This window comes from Argiope bruennichi, chromosome 8 (genome assembly GCF_947563725.1).
Source record: "Argiope bruennichi chromosome 8, qqArgBrue1.1, whole genome shotgun sequence".
NCBI classification, from domain to species: Eukaryota; Metazoa; Arthropoda; class Arachnida; order Araneae; family Araneidae; genus Argiope; species Argiope bruennichi.
Window position 1 is genome coordinate 31,850,653 of NC_079158.1, and position 13,754 is coordinate 31,864,406.

A 13,754-nucleotide genomic window follows, 5' to 3' on the forward strand; every position below is an offset into this window, starting at 1 on the left:
TTTTTATTCCAAAATGTTTGCAGCAATTACTTTTACCTCATTAAAATTTTTTTACGCTTCACTAGAAACAATTCAAGTTTATTGGAATTTTTAATGAAAACAGCTGAAACAATGGAAGTATAACTAGCTACAAAACTTCACGAAACACGTTTAGATCTAAATTTAAAATAAATTTTAAAATAATTCGCGGAATATGCCAAAAATCACGATAAATTTATTCTAAAATATGAAGATTTACACGATTTAAAATTTGTAATACTAGTCTAAGAAACTGTAAATGCTTTTTCAAGGTGGTTTGAGCCATCTGCTACTGATGCCTATTTTAATATCCATTTGTATTGTTACTTTTAAAAATGCTTTTACCTGGAGGATTTCAATTCTTATAAATCTATTAAAAATTGATTTGCTGTTTGATTTACTTTAGAACAGAAAGATTTGTTGATTGAAAAGTTTCATTCTTTACCTCATTAATAAATGGAATTTTCTTAAGTTCCGTTAATGATAAATTAATTTGTAAGAAATATTGTAAAGGAACTTATTGTCTTCGTGTGTGAAACTAGAAGGGAGTCGGTAACATCTTGAGTTACTATGGATCAGTCAGAGAGACAGAACAATTCAAACTTGGCTGCAGGCGACTTTTCTAAACGTTTGCTTTGTGAGTATTTCCTTGGTGTTATATTTCGTTTCTTCTAAATTAATTGTGCAACTTATTTTTAACTGTAACTGTATCTTTCAAAGTCTGGAAATTTCTAGATGCCATGTCAATTAATGACGACAAGATATGAGTTCTGGATATAATATCTTGAGCCGAAATTAGCGAAAGTTGTTTACATCGAATTCTAGCTAACTACATTTACCTGACAATATTCTTAAATTTCGGTAACAGGCGTCATTTATTAAGCAGATGAGGTTAGGTTTCTACTCCAAGTTTGTAGTTTAGTTCTATTAACGTTCCATTTCAAAGCCGCATTGGGGCTATTTTGGAATGGACCTCGCAATTCTGAACCACTCTCAGATGACGTGGACGACAGCTAAGCTGGCACCCCCCCCCCCTCCAAGCTTCATACCACACCAGATGGAGGATGTTTGTCCCTGACGCATTTAACGCGCACCAGATCCGCTTACAAGGCGGTTCATCGGTGGAATCGGGTCTCAAACTTGAAACCTGCCAGTTTCAAACAATACCCTACCAACATGCCACCACGGCCCAGTTTTGAAACTAAATATTTCTCAAAATGCAACTAAACACAAAAACTATAAAAATTTAATTTCCGTTTAAATCAAAAGCGATTGATTTAAACGGATAGATTGATTTCTATTTAAACAGTGTTTAATGAGATCATATACTTATATACATGAACACAATTCTTAAATACTAAGATGTATACTTAACATACGTGTTTGGCCCATATTTTTCAAGAAATTAACCGGGTAATTAACTTGTATTTCGTTGGTTTTTCATTGAAATATTTCGTCATACCCAGTTAACAGGTTAAAAGTTGCTATTGTCATCACAGAATAATTCATTCTAACATCAATAAACAGTGAGAAGACTTACCTGGCCAATAGAGTATCTTCCTCTGATTCTCATAGTCGGTTCCCGGGATGGAGAGGACACACTCAAAGACGGTGGGCTGCTCACTCAGCTCCCACTCCCGGATCTCCCTGGACACCTGGACGTAGTAGGCGCCCCTCTGCGACGTGGTCACCGTCTTCACGCCCGACACCAGGTTCGGCTCTCGTTCCGGCACATCCACCTGTAGCAGGGTGATCTTGGGCATGGGGAAGACGCCGTCCGCCTCGCACGTGAAGTTCACCGCCTCGGAAGACATCTTGGTGTAGTTGAAATCGAAACTGCGCGGAGGAGCTGCAACAAAAGAAAAAAAAGAACGATTAATATGCAAGGCGACATATATATAGTGGTGCTAAAGAGTTCCTTAGTACTTCAATGGAAAATAAAGGACATCAAAACCAACTTGCTTTATATAGGATTGTGTGGACAAGAAAATGTATTGTTACGAATCTGAAAATCTAAGTATATCACACTTAGTTTCATAGCAAGGTAATATTCACACGCATTTCACAAGCTAGATCAAATATTCTCAATCTTAGCATGATTTCGACGAAATAATGAAGATTTTAGAAAATATAAATATTATGGCGGTATCTTTACTAGGAGCCAAGTTCAAAATATCCTTCTAGAAAATTCGAAGCTCTATCCATAAACTTTCATAACGCTACAGACAAGCACGGATCAATGAAGTTAATTCTGTCGTTGGAATGTTCATAAGAGAGCGAGTTATCTAACTGCACTCAAGGCACTGTCATATTTTTACATGTGTGCTGTTCATTTCTTTTCTGCAAGTGTTCTTCTTTGTGTACATCTCGACAAGTGTCTATGCATTCTTTACCTCTTGTTTTTCGTAGAATAAAATTTTTACCATCCATTATCAAGCTTATTGGTAATTTTTCATTGAACATTTTGATACTTTTCAAAACACTATGCATGAGAATATATCAGAAACATAGAGAAAGTAAAAATAATGATACATATGTATTTCTGCCTAAATGCCAAAAATACATTTAAAATATAAGGCAGCTACGTGAAAAGAGTACGGAGTATCATGTTACTTCGGCAAAATGTATTCAAACATAATTGTGGACCATTATAAGTTGATATTTTTTAATAGAAATTTTCTTGAAACTGTTAACAATCATTGGGAAAGTGAATGCGAAATATGCAGTTTACCTAAAATTCCCAATGCATACTCCCCAAACGGTTTCTCTTGATATGAATCATATGTAGAATCCTCTTATTATAAATAATAAATCTAAAGCAATATGTGCAAATATAAACCACAATTAATGGCGATGAAATTAAATAAATTACTTAAACGCAATTTTTAACACATATTTTTATTACTAATTTCGAATCATTTGCTTTAACTCATCTCTCATCCAAATTTAACTACAGATTTCAATTTATACTTTGATATAAACTATACGGTTATCTTCACTCGCAATTATAATGGTAGTAATAAAAATTAAATCATACTACACAAATTTTCATTCTAGCGAGCATTTATCAAAAAATAAAACTAGTATTCTAAATAAATAAAACGTCAAAGAAATAAAAACCGGTCAAAAATAAGATTTCTAAAGCCATAATAATATGTTAACATAAATACAATACATAACATAAATACAGTTGGGGAATACATATAGTATATGACATTTTGATTAATGTTCATGACTTTTTCCAACTTGTTTGTGCCACTTTTTGTTTCAGCAAATGTGCAACTGAAACCGATTAATCAGTACTTTGCCTGTAATAAATTCATGTCGAATGTCAAGATAAATATTAGTTAACTTCCTACGATATTTAAATAATTTTTTATCAAATCCTTCTCATTAAGCAAACATCGAGTCATTCACACCAGAAGAATTTTTATTCAAAATTTGCTAGAAGTTAATTTTTAATCGTTCATTTTTTTTCCATTAGAACATTTTGAAGTGAGCAAAAATTACATATTATGAATCAAAGAAAATTAGTATAATTTGTTTTGATCTATTTTATCATTTGTAAACTCCAATTAAAGGCCAAGGAGTCAACGGTTTATAGCAAAGAGTAATGTAATCAATAAAGACATAAAACAATAAAAAAAAACGAAATATAATTACTCATGAATCTTAGTCAGCACATTATTTTATCTACATACTTATTATTTAAAGAGTCAAATAGCAGTAACCTACCGGATAAAAAGTATGTCACGCCAAGTGAAGTGGAAACTTAATAAACTTTAATAGTAATCACAGAATTAATTACATAAACACAAAATAAGTCTGAAAGTAATGCCAGCAATCCATCAAAAAACTCTGGTAAAACTCTCTCTAGCTTCGACTTTACCCGAAAACACGTGCTTTACTTTAAATGGGAAATAATAATAGGAAAAACAATGAGCACTCCTTCTTCCCAGCAAAAAAAAAAAGCATACTACAATGATTATATAATGAAGTATAATTACTCATGCTTTGCAAATACGACAGATACGAATTGCCGGAAGGTACTTCTGTTTTTTTTTTTTACTACTCCATGCTGCTGAATCTTGGATACAGGCCATGCTAATAAGTAGGAAGAGGATAGCAACATGATGAATGACCTGGCGCCAAAATTAAAGACTTAGAACCGGTAATTTTTCAAAAAAAATTACTTTGAGTAATACATAGGATGTTATCCAGGCTTAAGTGATATTTATCCTTTGTTTTGCTTTTTTTCCCCTCCACTTTGGTTGGAAATAAAATTTGGCATATTCTTTCTTCTGTTTTCTAGTCTTTTGTTCTCTATTACCGAATCTGAGGAAGAATTTACAGCCAGTCTTGCCTAAAGCTATTAAACTCTAAATCACATTAGTCAAACTGTAATAAGGCAAGGAGACTAAGGGGGTTGTTCAAATTATATGCTCCTATTTTATTTAAGTAGTCGAAATCAGTGAGGGTAAAAACAGGATACATGATACTAGACTCATAAAAGGAAGAACTGAAAGGTGATATAAAATTGCAGAATGTAGTTGTTTAATTATGGGTATTTTGTTTTTGTAATTTGATTTATATTTTTAATTTATATGTTATCCCCCTTGCTTCAAAAATGTTTTCTTCTGTATTTTATACTACGATATAATTTAATTTTTTTGCCACTTTTTAACGTATAGCAAACAAATTTTTCACATAAAGCACAAATGCAGATTTATCCCCATAAAATAGAGTGGATTTTATTACAAAATATGTTACCTGTTTTTCAATACATGGGATGATATTAAAAGTTTGTAGCAACATTATTATAAATAAAAATTATTGATTAAGGAAAAACAAATATTTAATCATGATTATTAACTTTCTTTATTAATCTTTTAGACCTTTTCAGCATAAATCAGAGGTATGAGTGCAGATTTGATTTTGCCATAAATTATTCTTCTAAAATTGCAGGTTTTTAGACTTTCTTTGCACTATTATTGTTAAACTAGTAAAACGTGCGCTTGGAATAAAGTTTTAGTATCGTGAAAAATTATTAATATTATCAAAAAACATTCCACAAAATTTTTCTTCCACTTCGAACAACAAAAAATTCTATAGTAAAATTTTTTAATTTGTCAGTGAGAATTACTCGCACGTTTAAAAAAAATTGAAATTATTGAATGAAGTATTATTTTAAGTAACTGTTAATAGGCTACAAATATATCTATGGAAAAAAAACTTTAACCCTTGGCTACATATTAATATAAAATGGAAATATATATAAATGGAATATTTAGAAACTTATATTTTTCAGCAAAATATTTCAAAATTTATAAAAATATTGAATGATGAGAAAATCAGTTTAAAAAATTAAACCGTAAATACATAAATTTTAGAAATTTACATGTAAAATTATTAATGCCAACTTAAGTATCACATTTTAAAGTAAAATAAATAGCAAATTGAGAACGAAAATGTCTTTTCAGAAAATTTAATTATTTACAACAATAAATAAGATTGAAGCTATCTTTATGAATTTCCCCTGGGGTAAAAAAATGCAGGATATGCGAAAAGCGGACTTTGAACAATCGAAAAAACTTTAAAAATTCGTGAAAATAACAAATGATAATGAGTGAATTACCCTAAATATATTATGTGAATTACCCTAAATATATTATAATAAGACATTCCTTTTTTTAATGGAATACAAAAAATTCCTCGAAAAGTAGAGGTTGATAATAAGAACATATCTCCTAAGATTAAATAATACACGTAAGATCTATTGTGATAAACTGAAAACTCAATGGTTCATTTATTTGATTGAACTACAAATTTGACAAATAGACAAAATTGCTGACAGAATTACTTTATTACCGAACCAAACTCATTAACAGAGAAGCAGAAAAAATAATTATAAGAAAAGGACTAAAGACATCCTTAAGAACTATCATGATATAAAAAATAGTCTGTTACACGCTCCCCAACATATGGCAGTCCAAAGCGGAGACCAGTTACAAAGAGTACACTTAGCTGGTGGATGCAAATTTCTGCATGATGAAACTGAATTTTAACATAAATGATAAATCCATATATTATCTCCAAAAAGGAGTAAAGACATCATTAAGAACTATCATGATATAAAAAATAGTGTGTTACACGCTCCCCAACATATGGCAGTCGAAAGCGGAGGCAAGTTACAAAGAGTACACTTAGCTGGTGGATGCAAATTTCTGCATGATGAAACTGAATTTTAACAGGAATGGTATTACAAGATGTTAATTCCTTTACAGTTTTTTTTGTTATATTTATTTTAATAGTATTTGCATCTTATTTGTTTCTTATTAACATTTCCAGTAAATTGAAACTAAAAATCGTTAAATATCAGAAATTCTAAAAGCTAACATGTCTGGATAACACAAGAAGCTGTTAACAGTAGTTGAAAGAATGTTCATATTAGCAGTAAGCAGAAGGGAACCATTAGGTACTTTTCACGTATATCACATTAAAAAGACGCCTTATTCATTTGACAATTTAACAAGAGAAATGGTAATAGAATGTTTTAACATCGAATAATTTACGACTATCAGGTTTAAATATTTGTCATTTCTGAACACAAAATTGTTCATCAAATTGAAATACTTAAGAAAGTTAAAAGTGTTTCATATGTCGATTATTCACAGATGAATCTCTCGAAAAGAGCAAATAATTTTGCCTTAAGGATGGATTTAGATATATTAAAGTCCCATTTGGATACATCATCAGCTATTTTGAAAGCAACCTTTTGAATTTGAGGCCAGGTAAGATGATGAAAAAGTGATCAGAGATGTTCAAAAATGAGAATTTATAGCCTAACCTAGCAATAAGTTATTTATTGGAAGAATAAAACAAGAAAAAGTTTTGAAACTCACAGTTACATTAAAGAATAGAAGACAGAAAATAATTTATTAAAATTATTGAGGAAATTTTTACACATTATAGAAAAAAATTATATGGAGGAAAATTTCGACTAATTTCATAAAACTATACGAATAAAAGTGAAATAAATAAATAATTTAAAATAATCCTGAATATTACTTGAAATTAAATTATATTTTGAAAAGGATAAAAATTTCAATTATTTTTGAATGTTTCAATCAATGCCAAGCGCATTTACGATTTATTATTCATCTCATTAATATTCTTGATAGTAAAATTATATTCTATTTTAAATACAGCTACTAAAAATCATAACTGTTATGAAATCAAATAATCAAATTTATCCTGCATTTACTACTAGAGAGCTCATTTAATCAAATTTCAAAATGAATCCAATAATAAGTAATTCATCTATTAGTCTACAAATACTAAAAAAGCAATATCATAAGAAATATAAGAACTGTAACTGATTTCAAATTTCTACTATATTAGAAAAAAAAGGGCAAAACAGATTGGTAATTTCACATTTGTAAAAATGAAAGAAGTTCATTGCAATAGAGATAAAAAATATTTTATTTAAAAAATGAGATTCAAAAATATAATCAATTATATTCTAGATAATGATTAGGGGTAACTCGATGAGCTCAGCTAATATGAGAATTCGAGCTTCAAAAATCCTATTTATATTTTTCGTGCATGAAAACAGAATGGGATCGTACCTTTCATATGTGTGGCTGCTAGCTAATTGTGTTTCACCTTGATATTCACTCATGCTCTCAAAATTTCCCAATTCAGGGCTTTATTGAAAGAGGCGATCTAGGCCGAATTTGGGATCATAGGGTTAAAAAAAATACCAATATGATACTCTATTTGAATAAAAAAAATAACCCTTAATAAAACAAAATTTATGATATTTCAATATTTCTTCTTTAGCATGGTCTTATGATATGATTTTGAAAGCCTTTGTTCTTTAGCTCTTTTCTAATCAGTTTAAATTGGTTAACATTAAAAAAAATTAATAAGTTTCTTTCTAACACATATTCTTTTCTCTAAAACTAACAACATTCAAAACGTCTGGGAAAATAAATAACTCTTTTTTGCACAGTGACTTTCTAATACCGCTATAAATACCTTTCCATTGTTCTACCTGAAAACTGATTACAACACAGAAAAGCCACATTTTGGAAGCGAGTGGGTCGAATATAAATTTTGTTTGTTTGTTTTTCTCTACTGCTCTATTTTTTTTCTTTTTTTTTTCTGCTTTCTTTAAACCGCATCCATATTGAAGGAAGTGCACTTCGCAACAGAAGAAGAGAGAGGGAACATTCTAGATTTTCCTTTTTTTCTTTTCTCCTCTCATCCACAGAGACACTTTTTCCACTGCTTCGAAAGAATGCAGAAAATGGAGATTATTGTACAGAAACGAGGCGGGAAGTTTCCCTCCCTGGACCTGGAGGGCACAAAAACAAAGTGCGGCCCCTCGCTCTTTATTCCGGGCTTAACGCAAAGCCAGACGGTTTTCCACTGGTGAAGTGAAGGGAAGAGGGAAAATAATAAATAAAATAGATAAATCTCTCTCCTCTCTCTTTCTTCTTCTTGGATGCGAAATATTTATTCTTATCTTTCGTCTAGCAAACATTTAGAAAAAGGAGTTTGTGCTTTTTTTTATTATTATTATTTTGAATTTTTTTCTTAACCCATGTTGTTGTTTTCTTTTAAAACTGCCACAGTCACTGCTGCCTAAGTTCTGTAGCTTTCTGGGATAAAGATGAAAAAAATTCGAGGAAGGGTAAAAATTTTCAAGTTTTTGCAGGTTTTGAAATATTATTTTAATACGTATCTTTTGGGGTGAAAGATTCTTTGTGGAAAGTGGTTTAGCGGAATAGTTCTGGCTACAGAGCTCAAAAAATGGCAAACTTCGGAGCTCTCAGATGGGGTAAAAAGGAAGCAAGAGTTGGCGAGAAAAAGAACTTGTTCTATGATTTCCATTTCAACTCCGTTTTCTTTTCGCAGTACTGAGAGGGTTTCTTCTTTTCCTACATGGGACTGTTAAAAAAATCAAACTTTCATGTGAAGAATGGATTTCTAAGTGAATTTATAGCTAGACACTAGCAAAAAAAAGTTAGTATTTTTACTCCAGGATAACTCTTAAACGAGTAATTTAATGTTTATTATTTGGTCTTGGCAATTTTATTCAATGAAATTTATATAATATTTGTCAATTTTATATACAAGTTCGAAAGGTTTATTCATTTATTTTTACTGTCCTTTATTAATGGCAACATCATTCAATTGAATATTATTTATTTTATATCAATTCCTTAATCCATTTCAGAAACTTTTATATTCATTTCAATAAAATGTTAATGGAAACAGCATTTTTTAAAACCATCTTTTGCTTTTTATCAACTTTGTCTGCCTTTCCTAAGATTTTTATTGATTTATTGTTAACTTTTGTATTCGCTTATAATTCGCATTCGTTTAGAATTTATTTTATATAAACTTATTACAATACACTTAGTGTTTGTTCAAAATTGTGTTATTTATGTTATTCTATAAACTATGACATATTATTAATAATCCTGTTAGACTTCTATTAAAGAAATGTTTGGTTCATATTTGATAGTCTATTTGTGCCAAACTCTACTTCGTCTCCGAATATTTACTTTGAGTACATTTACGTAAATTTAAAATGATTTCCTTATTTATAGCACGTAATCAAGTTATGAAAGGATTATTTCTACGATATTTGTCATACATTTGTAGAATTCTTGCTTATTTTCAATAAAATACTTTCGGCAATTTATTAATTTGCTGAAGATCAAATATTTAACATTGCATAAGCTTGGATGGGGATCGTATTTGTTTTTAACAAGAATTAATTTTGAGAATTTTGAGAGAGAAATGTTAAAAATGGATTTCTCTTTTGCAATCTTACTCAAAAAAAAATACAGCAATATATTAGTCGCTTTTTTAACAGCAAATTTATATTGCCAAAAGTATATTAACAATTTGAAACAGAATTAATAAATTAATGACCATTTAACGAAAAAATTATTCAAAATTTACTTTATCTTTTGGGAACTGTTTTGGTCTCTGTAAATGTAAATGAATTTTTATAAAAAATGAATGAGATCCTTTAGCATCCAATTTTTTAATTCTGCTTTTGAGAAAAAAAATATAAATATATGTTTAATGTTTATATATGTTTCACTTTTTACGCTTGCTATGGCAACAGTAAACTGTTACCGTAGCCACTATTCGAACAAGTATATATAAAAAGTTAAGAATTGTAATTTTGTAGAACGCATAGCAAATATAATTAAAAATACAAAAATAGCAAATATAAATAATAAATAAAAATACACAAAAAATATTGTTGCAAATGTTTTCAAATGCAATGATCTAAAAAGCATTTAATACAATATTTTGTTTAAATAATAGCGATAGTTGACCTTTTTTTCAATATTCTACTTAGAACTCTTCCTATACAAGGTCTTTATTTTTTTTTGTGTTGGATTATTTCAGATTATTTTCTTAATTTAAATTTTTAGAACAATTCATGTTTGTTTATTTTTACTAGTAAATGTTACATAGAAGTTTTACCATTTAAGTAACTTTGAATGCAAGTGGTAATTTTTTCCTGATTAATTTATTAGTTAATTTATTTTACAGTTTAATTATTTTTATTTTTAAATTTAAGATACTACAAAAAGACTTCGCGCAATAATATACTCGGCAGTTATTAATGCAAAATATTAAAACTAACTTGTTTGATAAAAATTTAATGAAATTTTTTAAGACTCTTTCATCTTGTATTACTACCTACGAAATAACAATACACGGAACTTTATAAATTCTAGGTATAATGGTGCCCTGGCAAAGAGTTTAGAATGATTTTTCGTTCTGTAAATTGATTCGCAGATGAAGGAATATAAAGATATGATGCCAGCCTGTAAACAGTATCATGAGAAAAAAAAAGCCTTTGCAAAACACAGTAAGACTACTACATAATGGGAAGATGAAAGACAATTTTATTGACTTTTGAGCTGTAATTGTAACTTCAATAAATTGTATAAATTGTCCGTATTAAAACTATAACTATACCTCTATCTTCTCTAAGCATAATTAATAGCGGGTATAATTATTTGAATTCCACAAGATAAATATAACAAGGACATGCCAAAATAAGCTATGATTAGTATTAGAACAAGAACAATAAAATTTTATTAAGAATTATACAAGATTTTCTAAAGGGTTTTAAATATTCATTCGAATTTTTTTAAATGATCTGTGTTTATTTCAATATTGCCTTCAGTGATAAATTAGTCTATATACAGTGAAGCGGCTGATCAAAAGTATCTGAATCATTGTCTTTTTACATTAAAAATTGCCGCATTGAAAAGAAGCAATTGACTCTCCATAGCCGAATGGTCATCACAGTCTCGTAACCAAGAGATAGTGAGTTCGAATCTCGCTACCTACAATAAGATTCAAAATGTGTGTAAATATTTTTCCTTGATTTATGTTCTCCTTTATTTCGCTTTCCAGAAGATTCTGTAGCTTTCTTTAGTTTACCAGATAACTACTCTGGACTTTTCCTACAGTCTCCAGAAAAGTATTCTGAAACTTTCCCTTCTGGTATAAAAGCCGAAGATCTCTTAGTCAGGGGGTTCTGAGTTCAGAGCTTGTATTGGTACTCCGCTCTTTGAGATGCGTTGGTAAATTGGTTTAGCTTTACTTCCTGTGCATCATTGAGTTCCACGATAAAGTACCTACGTGACAATATTATTCCAATTTTATTGCTGAGAAATAAATCCCGATATAAACTTACAAAAGTGAATATTGGTAGACAACTAATGTTTAACCCGTTCGGCGCTGATGGGGATATGCGTCTCGGTGATCAACCTTCATTTCCTAATGGAAACATAAAACCTGCTTTTATGGGGTTTATCACAGAAAAAACCCTTTTCGAATAGCATTTAAAATTTTAATCATGGAAAAAGTCAGGTAGAAAGAGTTAAAATGATTACGTTGATGGATAATTGTTAAATATGTTAAGAAAACATAGCTACTCTTTGTTAATGAAATTTCATTACTATGATGATATTCAAACGGAAGCTGAAGTTAAAAATTTCATAAATATCTTATGAAATAAGACCGTGAACGATAGAAAATGTCAATGATGAATATAACATCTTTCTAAAATTTAATATCCGTTGTAGAAAATTCATCTATGTCAGTATCATATGTATGACAAATCTAAGAAGTTATCGGGTTTCGAACTTCTAAGCTCTGGACCTGCGGCTAATACTATACCCATTTGTTAAACAAAAGCGCGCAATTTTATTTAATTCCAGCCTATGTTACTGTTTCCTCATCAATTGAGAAGAATATTGTATAATTTCATCTCATACCGTACATATGACTTCGAATCTGTAATACCGATTGTCAGCCATTAAAAAGAAATTTAAAATGATTTTAATGGATGCCAACGACAACATAATAATTGTGAACCTCTTGCCTGCTGCGTTATTGTCTTCACCGAGAGACTAAAACCGATAAAGTGGTTTTGAGGGACTCAAAAAGTTACATAATTTAGAGATACTACAAAATATCGAAATACAAGTTTTTTATTATTATAATATCCTTATTGTATAATATGTAAATGGGAAAATTATTTTAAATATTATTATTCTACAATCAATCTTATAGATCATGTAAATACTATCAACAAGATAACGTTAATCGAATTTCATTTCAAAAATTAGATTTAATATTAATAAAGAGAAACCTAACTTTATTATGAAAAAAAAAGCTTAAAACATCGAATTATTTTATTCAATTATTATTTTATTCATTTGATTAAAGTATTGTCAAACCTTATTATACTTCAATTAATAACTTCAGTTTAAAAATACAACTTTATTATTATATAACATCAATATAAACTATTAATAATTTTACTATTAAACCTATTCGATGAATTTCCAGCCCTATCAAGTATTTCCACTTGAAAATATTGTAATTCCTCCTTTTAAATAAAGCATTAAAATTTAATTGGTTAGAATGTCACTGCCGGTATTTCTTCTCACCAATGAGCTAAATTGGTTTTAAAAAACACACACAATCAGTTTCATTCGCAATACTGGATGCTTATCTGAAGTTTCAAGGGCTTACCAATTGAAAAGGCTGAATTATAAAAAAAGTTTTGAAAAATATTAAAAGTGCTTCGATTTTTGAAAAAAAGTAAGGGAAAAAATTTTTGGGAAAGAATGCTTGTATTGAAATAAATCTGAATATTGCTTGATACGTTTAGTGAAAATTATGTGAAAATAACGAACTAGCTTTTTCTTAATATTTACAAGTAGAGATTTACTTATTACATTTTTCCTAGTGAATTGGCTCCTTACAGGCATAGTATTATTCCAGAAAAATAAAATTTATATCTAGTAGTACTGCGAATTTTGGATCGAAATTCGCCACACATATAAAAAAGTAGCCTAATCAAATTATTACAAAATTATTGTTTCTGTTATAGAAAACTTTGGGTGTAACAATTGATTGATATAATTAATCAGTTTATCTACTTATATAAATCTGCAGCCTTCAACCATTTCCCTCATCAACAATTTTATTAAAATGCCTTAGTAAACTCTCATAATATGTCTTACTTTCAGATGTGGGATTATAGATGCCCCATTTACGTCTATGTCATAAGAGATTGAAGTGTTAACCAATCAATAACACTTTTATTGTTTCCCATTTACGGTAAATTCTCATCTTCGTACTCGAAGTGAATACCCAGAGGACTATTTTCTGTGATA

The 13,754-nt window shown here is 29.5% G+C and overlaps 1 protein-coding gene across 1 annotated transcript in view; it reads right to left on the reverse strand.

The window, feature by feature from the left end:
* LOC129981242 (uncharacterized) overlaps nucleotides 1–13,754 on the reverse strand; it is a 302,572-nt gene that overhangs the window by 89,085 nt on the left and 199,733 nt on the right. Inside the window, exon 3 of the mRNA XM_056092002.1 lies at nucleotides 1,559–1,867. Within this exon, the coding sequence (XP_055947977.1) occupies nucleotides 1,559–1,867 (309 nt within the window). The remainder of the gene's footprint in view (nucleotides 1–1,558; nucleotides 1,868–13,754) is intronic.